Below are 14,571 nucleotides of genomic sequence, written 5' to 3' on the forward strand. Positions count from 1 at the left end.
GTTCTGACTGTTCACAGTCGACTCCATCATGACAAGCGGCAGCGTATAACCATGTCATTGCAAAGGAACAACAGCTCGTAGTACCGCAAAGCATCTTTTCTGCCAAGCCGATCCATCCGTCGCAATGCATGCCGCAATGGTGGAAAGTATTCCACATGCCCGCGATATTACACGGCAGCCAGTCGCTCCTTCCCACAAGCACCCGCCGTCCACGTTGGCTTGCTCAACGCTTTTTCCCCTTTCGGGTTGTCACCTTTTTTCTTTTTCTTTTTTCTTCGCCCTCTCTCCTCCACGTCCGATCATTGCCCCTTATCGACTTTTCACGATGCCTCTTCTGGGGTCCATCCGCCCATGGGAGCCGCCAAAAGGCTGGCTGGCCTCCACTTTCGGGTATAGCGGCAGTCGAAGTGTTGGCCAAACACGACAAAATACGACGTAAAGGACGAAGAAGGTTGCTTCTCCACGACTCGAAAGAATTCCACGAGAAACCAAACGACACGCCAGTGACTCAAGTCGAAACCTGTCCTGACCTTCAGACTCATGGACGCTGAGGGTCCGTCTCTGGACAAGCTTGCCAGGGGCCAATGCTACCATGGCTGGCACAGAAAAGCCAGTCTCACGGCTTACACCCCGAAGAGCCGGTTCGGCCGCTGGAAGAGCCAATCGACCTCGCAAAGCATTCCATTCTGGGACAAGACGGGTCTTTGACGAAGCCGGCCTTTTGTGGCATTTTGTGAACACGAGGAGCAACTGATCGGAAAGGTTTTCGGCGCCACCTGTGCACGATGGCCTGCCGTTCCTCCACACTTTTATTATCTCCAAGATCGTGCATGGCAAAACGCCACGATCTTTTCCCTTCCCGCCGGCTGTTGATTTCTTGGCGCTTCGTGACCGACGTCCTTCTGTGGGGAGCAGGCCAGGCAACGACTGCAACGTCGAATCTTGGGTTCTCACTGCACCCTGTTAACTGCTGAAGTGAAGTGTATTTCGTACATTGTGTGTACTTGGTGCCGTGGCGTGGTGTGTGACACTACCCGGGGCCAGAATACGAGAATGGTAAGATTTGACTCGGCTGAGGATTGCTGCGAAATTACAGATCGTGCCTAAACAGCCTTTACAAAATTCATCACCCCATACTGTCGCACGGTTTGCCAACGGCACTTCGACGTACGAAGTACGTCGTGCTTCACGATCTGGAAAGAGCCCGTCTTTCACTCCATCAAGCCGCTGCTGAACCGAATTGCTCAGCCATACGGCTATTTGCGAAGCGACATGTGCATGAACCAACAGTTGCTAACAGCAGCCTCAATAACAGGCATAGAATTCACACAATTGTTCAGAGACTAGTACATGGCTCATCACCGAATCCAAATGTACAAGAAACAATGCTCGGCTGAAAATCACGTATGCCGTTTGCCTAGAATGCAATGCTATCCAGCCAAAATCAACCCAAAATGTGTGCCAAAAGCACCATGCCACTGTCCCCTTCTCGGCCCGGTCTCGCTCAGTCGTCGTCCTCCACACGCGCCCGTTTGGGCTGGCGTGATGAAGGGCCACCGTCAGCCTGTAATCCGTAGCCGCGCTTGCTCCCGCCCGCTGACGCGCCGCTCTGGCCCTGTCCTTGTTCCACCTCGGACAGAAACTTGTCCACATTAAATGGGTCTGCAGCCGCACTGCTGCCGGCAGGGCCGCTGTCCGACACGCCCAGCCCCGTCGTCTCCTTTTCAAACTGCACGGGACCTTCACGCGCCTCGACGTCGCGCGCGCCTTTGAACGTGCCCCGACCCAGCGCCTCGCCGAACCGGCTCGTCTTTTGAATCTTGGCCATCTCGGCGTCGCCCGCCGCCGGGTCGTCAAAGTCGTCGTCACCGCCTGCGCCGCCGGGCCCGCCACGCGACCGGTAGATGCTGCTGATCGCGTCCTGCGCTGCAAACAGCGGCTTGTCGTATGGGTTGTCTTCGTTGAAGCCGCTGTCGAAGCCGCTCGTTTGGTTGAACAGCCGCGAGTCGTACATGCCCTCGGCCGACGCCGTGGGCTTCGCCAGGCCCAGCGCCACCTTTTCGGAAATGTCCCGGTTCTGCTCACGCGCCAGCACCTGCATGCGGCGCTCCGCACCCATGCGTGACTGTCGCAGCTTGCGCTCCTCCTCGCGCCGCTTCTCGCGCCGCGCTTCTTCTCGTGCACGCACGGCCCGGTCCTCCTCCTCTTCGCTGCCGCCGTGACTGCGACTGCGCCTGCGACTGTCGTACGATCGCGACCGCGACCGCGACCGCGACCGCGACCGCGAATCGCTGTAGCTGCTGCGGCTGCCCGACGACGACCGCGACCGTGCCCTTCCGCGCCCTGGCCGCCGTGAAGATGAGGGACCTGCGGCGGCTGCGCGCTCAGCACGTGCCTGCTGTGCCAGCTCGCGCAGGTGCTCTTCCTTTTGAAGCTTCTCCTTCTCGGCCAGACGCTGCTGCATTTGTGCGCGCTGGCGCACCTCTTCGCGTGCGTGTCGGTCCGCCATGAATAGTGCCTCGGAAAACTGTGCAAACTTGTCGTTGATCGTGACGTCCTCGAGGCCCTTGCCAGCGGCTGCTAGGCGCTTGTCGAGAGGAACCGTGTAGCCCTTGGGGTTCTTCCAGTTGGAAATGGGTGCTGAAACAGAAAACAAAAGAATTAGCGGGTGGACAGCATTGGGGTGGATGATCAACAACACAACAGCGGGGGCAAATACGTACGTGGAATCTTCCATGCTTCCTGGTCCGCCGCCGTCAGTTTGCGCGGCGGGCTATGCATGACGGGTGGTGGAGGGCTGGGGGCTGTAAACGATGTTAGCAGATAGATAGTAGACAGGACGAAACCGGTGCGGGACAATGGGAGAGGAAACATACGTCCGCGAGGGATCTTCTTGTGTTTGAACTTGGGCGGCTCGAGCGGATCCCGCTGCCGCTCGACAATCTTCATCACGCGGTCCTGCTTCGTGCTGCTGTCGCCAAACTGCGACGCCGGCGTGTACCGCACGTAGGTTGCCTCCTTGCGCTGGCCGCCCATGTGCGCCAGCGTCTTGGGCTTCTGTGCGGCCACCGCGCCGCTCACCAGCAGCGCCAGCGCGTTCTTGGTCCGCTCCGTCGTCTCGGCCACCGACTCCTGGTCCGGGCGGTCCAGGTTCAGGTCGCCCGCCTCGGCGCGCTGCCGCAGTGGAATCAGGTCCTTGAACGACGTGTGGATCACGCGGCCGTCTGCGTGGCCCAGCCGTGCAATCGCGTCGTACTTGACTTTGCCCTCGCCGTCCACCTGGACGGCCAGCGCGTTGCTCTTGGTCTTGGCGGCGGAGGCGCCCGGCCGGCCCATGTCGAGCGGGTACTGGGCGAACGGAATTTCTGGAAACGCGCCGCCGTCGCCAAAGTCTTCGGGCGCCCGTGGCCGCCAGCCCTGTCGTTGGCCATACGGCGGTGCCGTTGTTCGCTGTTGGTTGTTGGTTAGCGAGAAACTGGTCCCATGGTTCGTCGTCTGTGCCTCTCCATGCCGTCCGTGTGCTCACCTTCAGAACCACCTGTGTCTCATCCAGGTCCGCCGCGCTCACGATACGCGGCCCTCGCTGTGCCCGCACCGGCGCCTCTTCGTCTTCGCCCGTGTACTTGGGCTTGGGCAGCGACTGCGCCAGTGACGACGCAATCGAAGCCATGTTAGTGGTCCGTAGGGAGTGTCGGTGTCGTCCCGTATGTCGTCAACGCGCTTCCCTTCTTTGGGAGAGCGCGATGTGGTCGGCCGGATCTGGCCGCACCGTTGTTGTGGAAGAATATATAATACTATTCGAGCGAACGTAGGAGTGCGGACGACGATGGCAAATGTAGGCGACGAGGACGTATGTCGCTGTGCACCAAGTTGAAGATGGCAGAGGTGGTGGATGTTGCCTGCACAGTAAAGTCTACGCGGTTCGAGATTGGTATTTTTTTGTGGGGCCTACTAGCCATTTGTACTGTGTTTATAGTCACAAGACACTGTAATCGACACTGTATCATGAACTTGCATTCCCACTGTACCCTATGGCTTGAAAGGTGCCACATTCATGTCATGGATGAAAGCTTTTGCTACTTTCGACTATCTACGAATCTTCACGACATGACGGCACCACAACAATTTGCATGTCCTACGAAACGTATGTGACAATTTACGGCTATGGTCACGTGACATGCTGTCGATGTGTTGACTTGCACGATGCAACGATGAACATTCATTACGTGGCTGTATTAAAAAAAAGCATGCTCTCTGCGTCGACGCCTTCTAAGTTTGTTCCTCACATGGTGGCAATGCCATCTCTCGTGGTATTTGTACACACTGTAATACAGCAAATGCGCTCTCCATCCAATGTTCCTCGCGTCGGAAAGTTCCATCTCTTTATCGTTATTTGTTTTTATACCGTACGCCAGTCGTTTTTGCATCACGCCCATCGAGACAAAAGGGAAACAATAAAACACAAGGTGGAAGAAGATGTAAAGTGCTCGTCTCGTACAGCGTGCGAGAGCGTGATGGCCGTTCTCGCTCAAACGTAGCCCTTGCGTGCGCCCTGGAAGAAGAAGCGCACGACAAAGACCTGCAGGGCACCCATGCAGACAATCAGGCCCGACTGGATGAAGCTAAAGTTGATAATCCGCTTCTCGGTGCTGCGGACGGTGCTGAAGTTGCGGTTCTCGCGGGTGCGGAAGTACTTTTGGTTGCGCGTAATCGTCGACAGCTGGCCGGAGATCTTGAAAGCGGACTCGGACAGCGCGCTCGTCTGCTCGTTGGAGCTGCCCTGTCTGGACGGGAGGGCCACGCGGGCCTCGTTCTCGACCTGGGAAAGGGAAGGGGAGAAGCATTAGCTGTGTGCGACGGACATGGGGTATGTGTGTGCAGAGTCTAGGGCTGCCTCCTGACTTACCGAAATCTCAAAGTCGACGTACTTGTCGGTGTACGTGCTCATCTCATTGTTGAAGCAGAACTGATGCTCGCCAATCTCGTTGGCCGTAAAGACAAAGTCGCCCTGGCGCTCGTTGAGGCCCTCAAGCAGAATCTTGCCGTTGGGGTCGACGACCTCGTAGTTGACGTCGAACGAACCGCCCGATTGGACCTATTGTTGTCAGCACAGCGCCCACCATCTCCGTGCCGTCTCCACATGCCGACCTACCGCAAAGTAAAAGGCAATCTTCTCGCCCTTGGTCGGGGCATGCGCGTAGAAGCACGCCTTCTCACCAGCTGCCAGCTTGTAGGTCAGGGCCGTCGCCGTGACGTCCGTCGCAAACCAGGCCGCGAGGCCGGTCAGCATTGTGGAAAACCGCATCTTCTGTGTCTTTTGTCTGGTGTCGTCGTCCGGAGAGGGGGCGGTGGAGGAGGATGGTCGTGTGCGGGACGCGAGACGTTTTGTCGAATGTGAAAATGTCCAAACAGGCGATGCTGCAAAAAGGGGATTTTGCTGTGATGGCCCACAACGCGGCGCGAGCATTTGAAAAGGGATTGCTTCAGGACACGCTGGACACGCTGGACAGGCTTGATAGGTCTGCTGTCCACCCCCTGGCTCGAATGGTTACAGAGTTAAATGGGCCAGTATTAGCGGCGAAGTAAGGCCCCTGTAATACGACCATACAGCTTCCAGTTTTAGCGGATTTTCAATTTCCCAGCACCGAGTAAACTCGTTCAGGGGAAGGAGCGACAAACTGGCCAGCTCAGAAGAGAAGTGGGTCCGCATTTGACGCTACAGAAGAGAAGCAGCGACTTGAGCTTGGAGGACAGCTCCTTACACACTCGTCGATCTGCTCAGCCAATGGGCTAATGGGGGAAGGCGCGACACAACACGACCGCCGAAAGCTTGACGACATTGGCCTAGAGCAGGGTTTCAAGAAGCTCCACTGGCCACTACCACCGATGCAATGATATCATTAATTAAGCTCCGGCAACTGGCCCATCCCCCACAGGCGCCCCAGCGCGTTGCTCCTTCCCGTCCTGCCCATGTCAAAGAACAACCGTTCGACCTTCCGTATTCGTCTGCTGTCAAATCTCGCAACTCACAATTCATTTTTGAGCTTCTTCAACCTTAACAAAACATCACCAGCAACAGATTTTAGGCCAAGCTGCACATGTTTGCCGCCTTCTAGCTTCCAGCGTTGTTGCATTGTCGTTTAACACGATTGCCCACCACTGCGGATGCTCAACAACCTGACCAGTGTTTGATGCCCAGCGTAACGCTATCACTCGGACTGTTTTGATTGCTTCGCCTGGCAAACGTTGACGACAGCAAGCCGCATCCATATACAGGGGAACGCCCACAAAGCGATCGAAAGCAGCTACATTCGTCGAGCAAGTCGTTCGCTGCGCCGTGCTCTACTCGCATCGGGCCACCTAGATCCACAACGGCCGCGACACACAGAAGCTGGTACCATGGCGGTCCAGACCAAGATTACGACGGCGACGTCGGTTCTGATCCGTTTCTTGTCGTACTTTTTCTTGCGATGGGCTCTCATTCCTGTATGTTGAGTCTGTTGGTTGTTCTTGTATTCTTGTCGTCCATCGATGGTTCACCGCTAACACTGCCTAGATCATTCCCCATCTTGTGTTTGCTCTCATAGCAATCTACATCCCGTCATTCGTTTTGAGCTACCTGGCGCAGCCGCAGGCTGAAATTATTAAGGAGATGCAAGTCTTGTTGGCCGAAAAGGCCGTTGTGGACGACGACAACAACGAGGAACGAATCGAAGAGGAGGTTGTTGATATCACCAGCTCCACGTCCATCCAGCCAAGGCCCCTCAACGGTCTACGCACCCTGCTCCTGGGTGTCCCGAGCCCCAGCAAGCTTTTGTCCTTCCTGGCCGTCCTCACCAACACCATCCTCGTGGCTCTGGTAGCCGACCGCCTGTACTCGGAGCACGCCATCACGGCCGACGACCTTTCGTTTGTGCGCCTCGGCTACGTCTCCGACACCGAGGCCAAGTTCTTAATCCGCGAGCCGGATCAGGCGAAAATGCCCGTCTCCATCGACCTCCGCATGCGCGACGCGCAGCCGCCGTTTGACAATCCCCTGTGGCAGACCGCCGGCGGCGCGCGGTGGACGGACAACAGCACCGACTACACGGTCGTGGTGAACGTCAAGATCCCGCACCCGGGGCAGCGCGTGTATGAGTGGCGGACCTCCAACAACCACTCGGGCGAGTTCGTGTCGGGACTCAAGGCGGGCGTCGCGCCCGCCCTGCACGACGGCAACTTCACGTTTGTGGCGACGTCGTGCATGATCTCGCGCGTGCCGTACACGCCGCTGGACCACCCACTGGCGATCCCGGGCACGCGGCACCTGGCACGCGTGCTGCCGTCACTGGGTGCACAGTTCATGCTGTTTCTGGGTGACTTTGTCTATGTCGATACGCCGCGCTGGTGGGGCAAGTCGGTCAGCGACTACCGCCAAAAGTACCGCCAGGTGTATGCGTCGCCGGACTGGAACCCGATTGCGCAGAACCTCAGCTGGATCCATGTGCTCGACGACCACGAGATCGCTAACGACTGGGACAAGCGGGAGACGGGTATCTACCACGCCGCTGTGGACCCCTACCACCACTACCACACGGCGGCGAACCCGCCGCTGGCCCGCCAGGCAGGTGCCGGGGGTCTGCTGCGCGGCGCGCGGGCGGGTGCCACGTACTTTGAGTTCTCGCAGGGCCCGGCCAGCTTCTTCATGCTGGACACACGCTCGTACCGATCGAGCAATTCGATGCCTTTTGACAGCGCGAACAAGACGATGCTGGGCGCAGACCAGCTGGCCGATTTCCTGGCGTTTCTGCGGCGGCCCGAGCCACGCGGCATTAAGTGGAAGATTGTGGCGTCGTCGGTGCCGTTTACCAAGAACTGGCGCATTAACACGCGCGACACGTGGGGCGGATTCCTGGTCGAGCGCCAAATCATTCTGGAGGCCATGTGGGATGCCGGCCTGCAGGGCGTGGGCGTCGTGATTCTGTCGGGCGACCGGCACGAGTTTGCGGCGACGCAATTCCCGCCGCCGGCGCCCAACGCGTCGGACCCGGCTGCACCACCTGCGCGCTGGCCCGCCAGTGTGGCCGTACACGAGTTCTCGGCGAGCCCGTTGAGCCAGTTCTACTCGCCCGTGCCGAGCTACTTCCAATGGGGCAGCGAGGATGTCAAGATTGCGTACATTTACCGGGGCAACTCCAAGTTTGGCGCCATCACGATCCTGCCTCCGTCCGCATCCACCGACCGCGGCGACGCAGCCGCGGGGTCACACAGCCGGCTGCAGTACCGTCTGTTTGTGAACGGCAAAGAGGCATGGAACACCATCCTCGAGACACCCGAGGCGCTGGAGGGGTCCAAGTCACGGCCCAAGTCGTTCTGGAGCAAGCTTTTGGGATAGAGGCTGAGGTTGAGGATCATTGAAGCAGAGGCGCTCTCGTTGTCGTTGGAGAGTTCTTATGAGAGTCTTGCGGTTGGGGTGCTTGTTTTGGATATTCCCTTTTGGTTTTCTTGTCATAACAGGTTTAATTTTCGGTTGTCGTGCCTGGAAGGCCGTGCTAGTCTACATTCGTCGTTGCTCCTCGTTCTATGTTTCATATTACAACATTGCAGCAGCATTTATTATCTCTACCGTCTCGTCGCATTCATGGAATATCTGCATGTGGGCAAGACTCGGGAACAGACTTTCGAGCGGCAATACAAGCGTGGCTACCGCTCTCAGAGCAGTTGAACAACACCACGAGCATAGCCACAAGTACATTGCCTGGAGACAACTACCAGGAGATAAATTTAAAGGATTCCACGACGAATCGGATTACACGCTTTTGACCAACGGCAGCGTCCTCTCTACAAAACCCTGCTGTCCGTCTTGCTACAGGGGCGATGTAGCTTGGATATCAATTTTCGTTTTGCATTATTTGTCTATTTACTCTCAGCCACGCCTGGCTTACCATCTCGAACGAGCGATGTCAAGCAGCCATATGGTGGCTCACACATTACCGTCTGAAGCAGCCGGCCCCACATGATCTCGTCCCGCTGGTGTCTTGAACTTTCAACTGGAACCTGTTTCTCGCGACAAAGCGTCCGGCGTCAGTGGAGCAAAGGCGGGCACATAACAAGCAATGACACGCACGTGATGAGACACAGGAGACAGGCTTGTTTTAGGGGCAGCCTCAGTGGTAAGTGCGCTCGGGAGGTCCGTCATTTGCCGAGGAACAGGACCTAACGGCAGGTGCGCTCGCCCACAAGCGCGTCCCAGTGCGCCCAGAGTAGGAAGGTCCTAGCGGCGAATTCCAGCTTGGCACCTTCCCCAGCCTTTTGACTCGCAATAGCTAACTACATGCAAACTTCAACGTTGTACGACTTGTAAAAGACACATCTCAAGCCAAGTGCTCTCTCACTGAACCCCGTCGAGGTCACAAGCACACGCGCTGACTATAATATTTTTGTGTGTTCCCCGTGTTTCCAGCGCCCCGCCATGCCAGTTCGTTTCCGTCTACCGGCGTTGCTGCCGAGATCGGGACACCAGGCGCCTACTGCGATTCTGACGCCGGCGGCACGGCTGTCTGCCCGGTCCTTTTCCTTCCGTCCACTCCCCTGCTCACGAAGCTTTACTGCTCCATCCCAGCGGCGGGCCGTTCGGTCTTTCAGCAGTGGTTCCGGCGTGCAAGTGACCCCGACCGACCGGTCGGTGAAGATTGCCTCGTCCGAGGCCACGAAGAGAGCCGAGTTGTGAGTAGAGTCACGGAGCATCATTTTTATACGAAAATACGCTAAATACGCTGGCTAACTTTCATAGACCAAACTTCTGGCTACGGTATGCACTTCATACTGAACACAGATGGCCACACAGCAACCCACTAACAGCGACAGAGACAACTGCCGTTGCTCGAGTTGTGTCAACCAGGATACGTCACAGCGGAACTTTGACACATTCGAAGTAAGTGTGCACATACAAAAGCTGTCAAAGTGTTTTCCATTCCATGAAGAACAAAGTCTAACCAAGCAGATCCCCGCCGATGTTCGTGCCCTCGAAGTCAAGGCCGACGACAAGGGCCTGAATGTCGTATGTACGTTACCATCACGGTATCTTTACGACAACTTGTATCGTCACCTCGTCCCGGGACTGTTTCTTGTGCTGACATGACAGGGTGACAGGGTCTGGCGACAACCACAAAAGCCACTACCCATGGGACTTTATCACCTTTTACCGAAACAACAACCACCGGTCGCCCGAGGCGGTCGACTTCCACTATTGGGGCAGCAACGTGGCCGACCGTCCGCCCACAGTGCACTTTGACGCCGTCATGGACACGTCGTCCGACGAGGGCATTGCCCTGCTGACGGATCTTGTGCGCCGCTACGGCTTTGCTTTTGTTGAGGGCACGCCGTTTGCCGACCCAGCCGACACCCAGCGCCTGCTGGAGCGCATCGCCTTCATCCGCGTCACGCACTATGGCGGCTTCTACGACTTTGTGCCCGACCTCGCCATGGCCGACACGGCCTACACGAACCTACCGCTGCCTGCCCACACCGACACGACCTACTTTACCGACCCGGCCGGCCTGCAGGCGTTCCACCTGCTGTCCCACCACGGGCCGGAGCCGGCGGCGGGCGCCAGTCTAGGCGGCTCCTCGCTGCTGGTGGACGGCTTCCACGCCGCCCGCCTTCTGCGCGAGGAGCACCCCGAGGACTTTGACGTTCTTACGCGCGTGCGCCTGCCCTGGCACGCCAGCGGCAACCAGGGTATCACGCTGTCGCCCGACCGGCGGTATCCCGTGATCGAGGTGCTGGACGAGCAGGACCGCGAAACCACTGGAGCGTCGCCGCAAAACCGGATCCACCGGATCCGGTGGAACAACGACGACCGCGGCATTGTGCCCTTTGGCGGGCCGGACGCCGACGGCATCGACCCCGGCCGCTGGTACGACGCCGCCCGCACGTGGCAGGCCATCCTGAAGCGGGCCGACGTCGAGTACTGGACCCAGCTGCAGCCGGGCACGCCCCTCATCTTTGACAACTGGCGCGTCATGCACGGCCGCAGCGCCTTTGTCGGCGTGCGCCGCATGTGCGGTGGATACAGTGAGCTCTCTGTCCTGAACCCTTACCCGAAAAGTCATTGTGGGCTAACATGTGATACAGCTGCGCGCGACGACTTTATTTCACGCTGGCGCAATACAAACTACCCGCGCGACGAGGTGCTCAAGCAGGTCGTGGGCTAAAACGTGGAGAGACGTGCAATCGCGCTCAAAGTAGAATGTATATAAAACAAAAGCAGTTAAATTTGACGAATGCCATACATCAAAAAGACCTGCAGATTTCCATACTGAAACGTCCAACAAGGCTTAAGTGGCATCACAGCTACCAACCCGGAAAGCAGGGCGTTACACCAAACATGTCGAGATGTCCTCAACAGCTTTCCGATACTCTGGTATGTCTCACTCCAGCCGTTGCTTGCGACTGGATGTCACTGCAATAGGTCGAGGTCGCCTTCGCTGCAGAATCAACGCCTCGCTCAAGTCCCAGTGTCGAGCACCACTTCTTCCAACCTTCTTCCTCTAGGCTGCCCGCCCGACCTCGCTAGGCGCCGCCACTTTCTCCTCTTTTGATGTCTCGTTACAGGCACCGCACACACTACAAGCATATAAATACACTGTAAATTGCAACTAAAACACCCCTAGCTCAGGCAAGCTCCAAAGTCGCATGTTTCTCTTGCCAGCGCCGCCAGCTCCTTCCCTACGGTCTGCCTCGCAATCGTGCCCCTCCTTTCCGCACCTGCCACGGTCTGCCAAACAGCAAAATCCATTTCGAGGCTCCATCCCTCCTCGCTCCTGCCTTGTGCATATCCCCCTCTTCATCATGTTCCAGGCTCCTTCCCCTTGTTTTCTTACATTGGTGTCTCCATAAAAAAATAAGAAAAAGTAAGCAAAGCGCTCGTTGGACATTGGAAAGAACGAACGTCCTCCGCTCCTGCTCTCGAACGCCCCTAACCTGCTCGCCTGCCACCTGCCCGTTAAAAGATACGTGCACTCCGTATTTTTCGTGCCAAACACGCTTGTGCCCGATCGGTCTTGCCTTTCCAGCCCCATAGTATTGTTCCGGCGTCTGGCGGAGGTCATCGTACAAAGTACTTCCTTCCGCAACACTTTCCGCCGACCTTCCTCTCCGCTCTCCTATTTACACATCTGCCACATCGTCTCCCCTTCTCGTCTCTGCATCATCAACGGCCGTTGGCGACCAAAAGCACGCGCCCCCCCCCCCTTATCCCACACCCCTCGACCCTGAAAGTCGCCCCCGCGCCCCACCGATTGTTGCTGTCGACCCAAGCTAGTTCTTCTTCACCGACAGACCCCCAGGCCAGACATTACCGGCCGCAGGGACGCAGGTCATAAAAAAGCAATTTCCAGCGGAGCCTCGTTCACGACGTTCTACTTTGTGATCTAGAAACGTGACCCCAGAAACAGCGAATCCCGACGACCGTGTGACAGCCTCGGCGGTTCACGGCCCTCTCCTTGCCTCTGCCACCGACCATCTTCGTCTTGTCCCGGCGCATCCTGACGGTTGACTGATCTGATCCACCGGCTGCCTCAATTCGCACCGCCACCTCTTCGTCCTCCTCCCGTCTTCCCTTCTTCTTCGTATTCCTCCCCTCTCCCACGCGGCAACATGGATCCCGACAGGCCGGCTGGCGAGGCCCCCGCGCCGTCTGCCTACGAGGAGCGCCGCAACATCCAGGTCGACAACGCCATCCGTGCCATCACCGAGAAGAAGCCCATCCCTGAGATTGACTTTTCAATCCACACGATGGAGGACGGCACCAGCGTCAACACGACCGAGCGCGTATGCAAAGGTGCGTTGCGATGGGCATCCTGTTCCCCTTGACATCACACCGAAAACCATGCTGAATGCTAACCTCTGCCTCGGCCTCTCCCTCCTCTCTGCAGACGTCCAAGCACCCGCAACATACAAGCCCACCGACGAGCAGTTCTTCCAGGACGAGACGCACACCAAGCCCAACATCGCCTTCCTCAAGCAGCATTTCTACCGCGAGGGCCGCCTCACCGAGGAGCAGGCCCTCTGGATCCTGCGCAAAGGCACCGAGCTGCTGCGCGCCGAGCCCAACCTGCTCGAGATGGACGCGCCCATTACCGTCTGCGGCGACGTCCACGGCCAGTACTACGACCTCATGAAGCTCTTCGAGGTCGGCGGCGACCCGGCCGAGACCCGCTACCTGTTCCTGGGCGACTACGTCGACCGCGGCTACTTCAGCATCGAGTGCGTCCTCTACCTCTGGTCGCTCAAGATCCACTACCCCAAGACGCTCTGGCTGCTGCGTGGCAACCACGAGTGCCGCCACTTGACCGACTACTTCACCTTCAAGCTCGAGTGCCGTCACAAGTACTCGGAGACCGTCTACGACGCCTGCATGGAGTCCTTCTGCTCCCTGCCCCTCGCGGCCGTCATGAACAAGCAGTTCCTCTGCATCCACGGCGGCCTCAGCCCCGAGCTGCACACCCTCGACGACCTCAAGAAGATTGACCGCTTCCGCGAGCCCCCGACCCAGGGCCTCATGTGCGACATCCTGTGGGCGGACCCGCTCGAGGACTTTGGCCAGGAGAAGACGAGCGACTACTTCCTGCACAACCACGTCCGCGGCTGCTCCTACTTCTTCTCGTACCAGGCCGCCTGCGCCTTCTTGGAGAAGAACAACCTGCTGTCCATCATCCGCGCCCACGAGGCCCAGGACGCCGGCTACCGCATGTACCGCAAGACCCGCACCACCGGATTCCCCAGCGTCATGACCATCTTCTCAGCCCCCAACTACCTCGACGTCTACAACAACAAGGCCGCCGTCCTCAAGTACGAGAACAACGTCATGAACATCCGCCAGTTCAACTGCACACCCCACCCCTACTGGCTGCCCAACTTCATGGACGTCTTTACGTGGTCGCTGCCCTTTGTCGGCGAGAAGATCACGGACATGCTCATTGCCATCCTCAGCACCTGCTCCGAGGAGGAGCTCAAGGAGGAGGCGGCCGCCGGCGCGCTGCCTTCGCCCTCGTCCGGCGCCATCACCTCGCCCTCGTCCGTCAGCGGCGGCACCACGTCGCCCACGTCGCCCGGCTTCGGCAGCACGGCCGGCATGGACCCCGAGTCCATTGAGTTCAAGCGCCGCGCCATCAAGAACAAGATTCTTGCCATTGGCCGCCTGTCGCGCGTCTTCCAGGTTCTGCGCGAGGAGTCGGAGCGCGTCACCGAGCTCAAGACGGTCGCCGGCGGCCGTCTGCCCGCGGGCACGCTCATGCTCGGTGCCGAGGGCATTAAGAACGCCATCAGCAGCTTCGAGGACGCCCGCAAGGTTGATTTGCAGAATGAGCGCCTGCCCCCCAGCCACGACGAGGTCGTCCGCCAAAACGAAGAGGACCGCGCCCAGGCCCTCGACCGCGCCACCAAGGAGGCCGACAACGACAAGAAGCTGCACACCCTCTCAAGACGACTTAGCACGTAAGTACACGGTCCCCTTGTCCATCTCTACACCGCGTACTTGTCCAGACACTAACGATACGACAGTGACCGCAAGTAATACCACGACGGAAG

General features: G+C 58.2%; 5 protein-coding genes across 5 annotated transcripts; 3 read left to right on the forward strand and 2 right to left on the reverse strand.

Annotated features, from left to right (window-relative positions):
* Positions 1–1,504: 1,504 nt before the first annotated feature.
* SPBR_03438 (SNW domain-containing protein 1) lies at positions 1,505–3,670 on the reverse strand (the record flags this gene model as incomplete). The annotated part of the gene is made up of 4 exons (XM_040761729.1): positions 1,505–2,640; positions 2,724–2,804; positions 2,877–3,450; positions 3,527–3,670. The coding sequence occupies 4 exons, from the start codon at positions 3,668–3,670 to the stop codon at positions 1,505–1,507; spliced, it is 1,935 nt and encodes a 644-aa protein (XP_040623047.1).
* An 858-nt stretch (positions 3,671–4,528) lies between these two features.
* SPBR_03530 (uncharacterized protein) lies at positions 4,529–5,305 on the reverse strand (the record flags this gene model as incomplete). The annotated part of the gene is made up of 3 exons (XM_040761821.1): positions 4,529–4,819; positions 4,907–5,095; positions 5,153–5,305. The coding sequence occupies 3 exons, from the start codon at positions 5,303–5,305 to the stop codon at positions 4,529–4,531; spliced, it is 633 nt and encodes a 210-aa protein (XP_040623048.1).
* Positions 5,306–6,399: 1,094 nt separating this feature from the next.
* On the forward strand, positions 6,400–8,374 carry SPBR_03448 (alkaline phosphatase D; the record flags this gene model as incomplete). Its single annotated transcript, XM_040761739.1, has 2 exons — positions 6,400–6,445; positions 6,588–8,374. The coding sequence occupies 2 exons, from the start codon at positions 6,400–6,402 to the stop codon at positions 8,372–8,374; spliced, it is 1,833 nt and encodes a 610-aa protein (XP_040623049.1).
* A 1,077-nt stretch (positions 8,375–9,451) lies between these two features.
* On the forward strand, positions 9,452–11,195 carry SPBR_03462 (Trimethyllysine dioxygenase; the record flags this gene model as incomplete). Its single annotated transcript, XM_040761753.1, has 6 exons — positions 9,452–9,705; positions 9,773–9,790; positions 9,847–9,913; positions 9,983–10,043; positions 10,132–11,055; positions 11,116–11,195. 6 exons carry the CDS (start codon positions 9,452–9,454, stop codon positions 11,193–11,195), a joined length of 1,404 nt encoding a protein of 467 aa, XP_040623050.1.
* A 1,444-nt stretch (positions 11,196–12,639) lies between these two features.
* Positions 12,640–14,482, forward strand: SPBR_03455 (protein phosphatase 3, catalytic subunit; the record flags this gene model as incomplete). The annotated part of the gene is made up of 2 exons (XM_040761746.1): positions 12,640–12,823; positions 12,918–14,482. 2 exons carry the CDS (start codon positions 12,640–12,642, stop codon positions 14,480–14,482), a joined length of 1,749 nt encoding a protein of 582 aa, XP_040623051.1.
* Positions 14,483–14,571: the final 89 nt, after the last annotated feature.

This window comes from Sporothrix brasiliensis, assembly GCF_000820605.1.
Source record: "Sporothrix brasiliensis 5110 chromosome Unknown Cont13, whole genome shotgun sequence".
In the NCBI taxonomy this organism is placed as follows: domain Eukaryota; kingdom Fungi; phylum Ascomycota; class Sordariomycetes; order Ophiostomatales; family Ophiostomataceae; genus Sporothrix; species Sporothrix brasiliensis.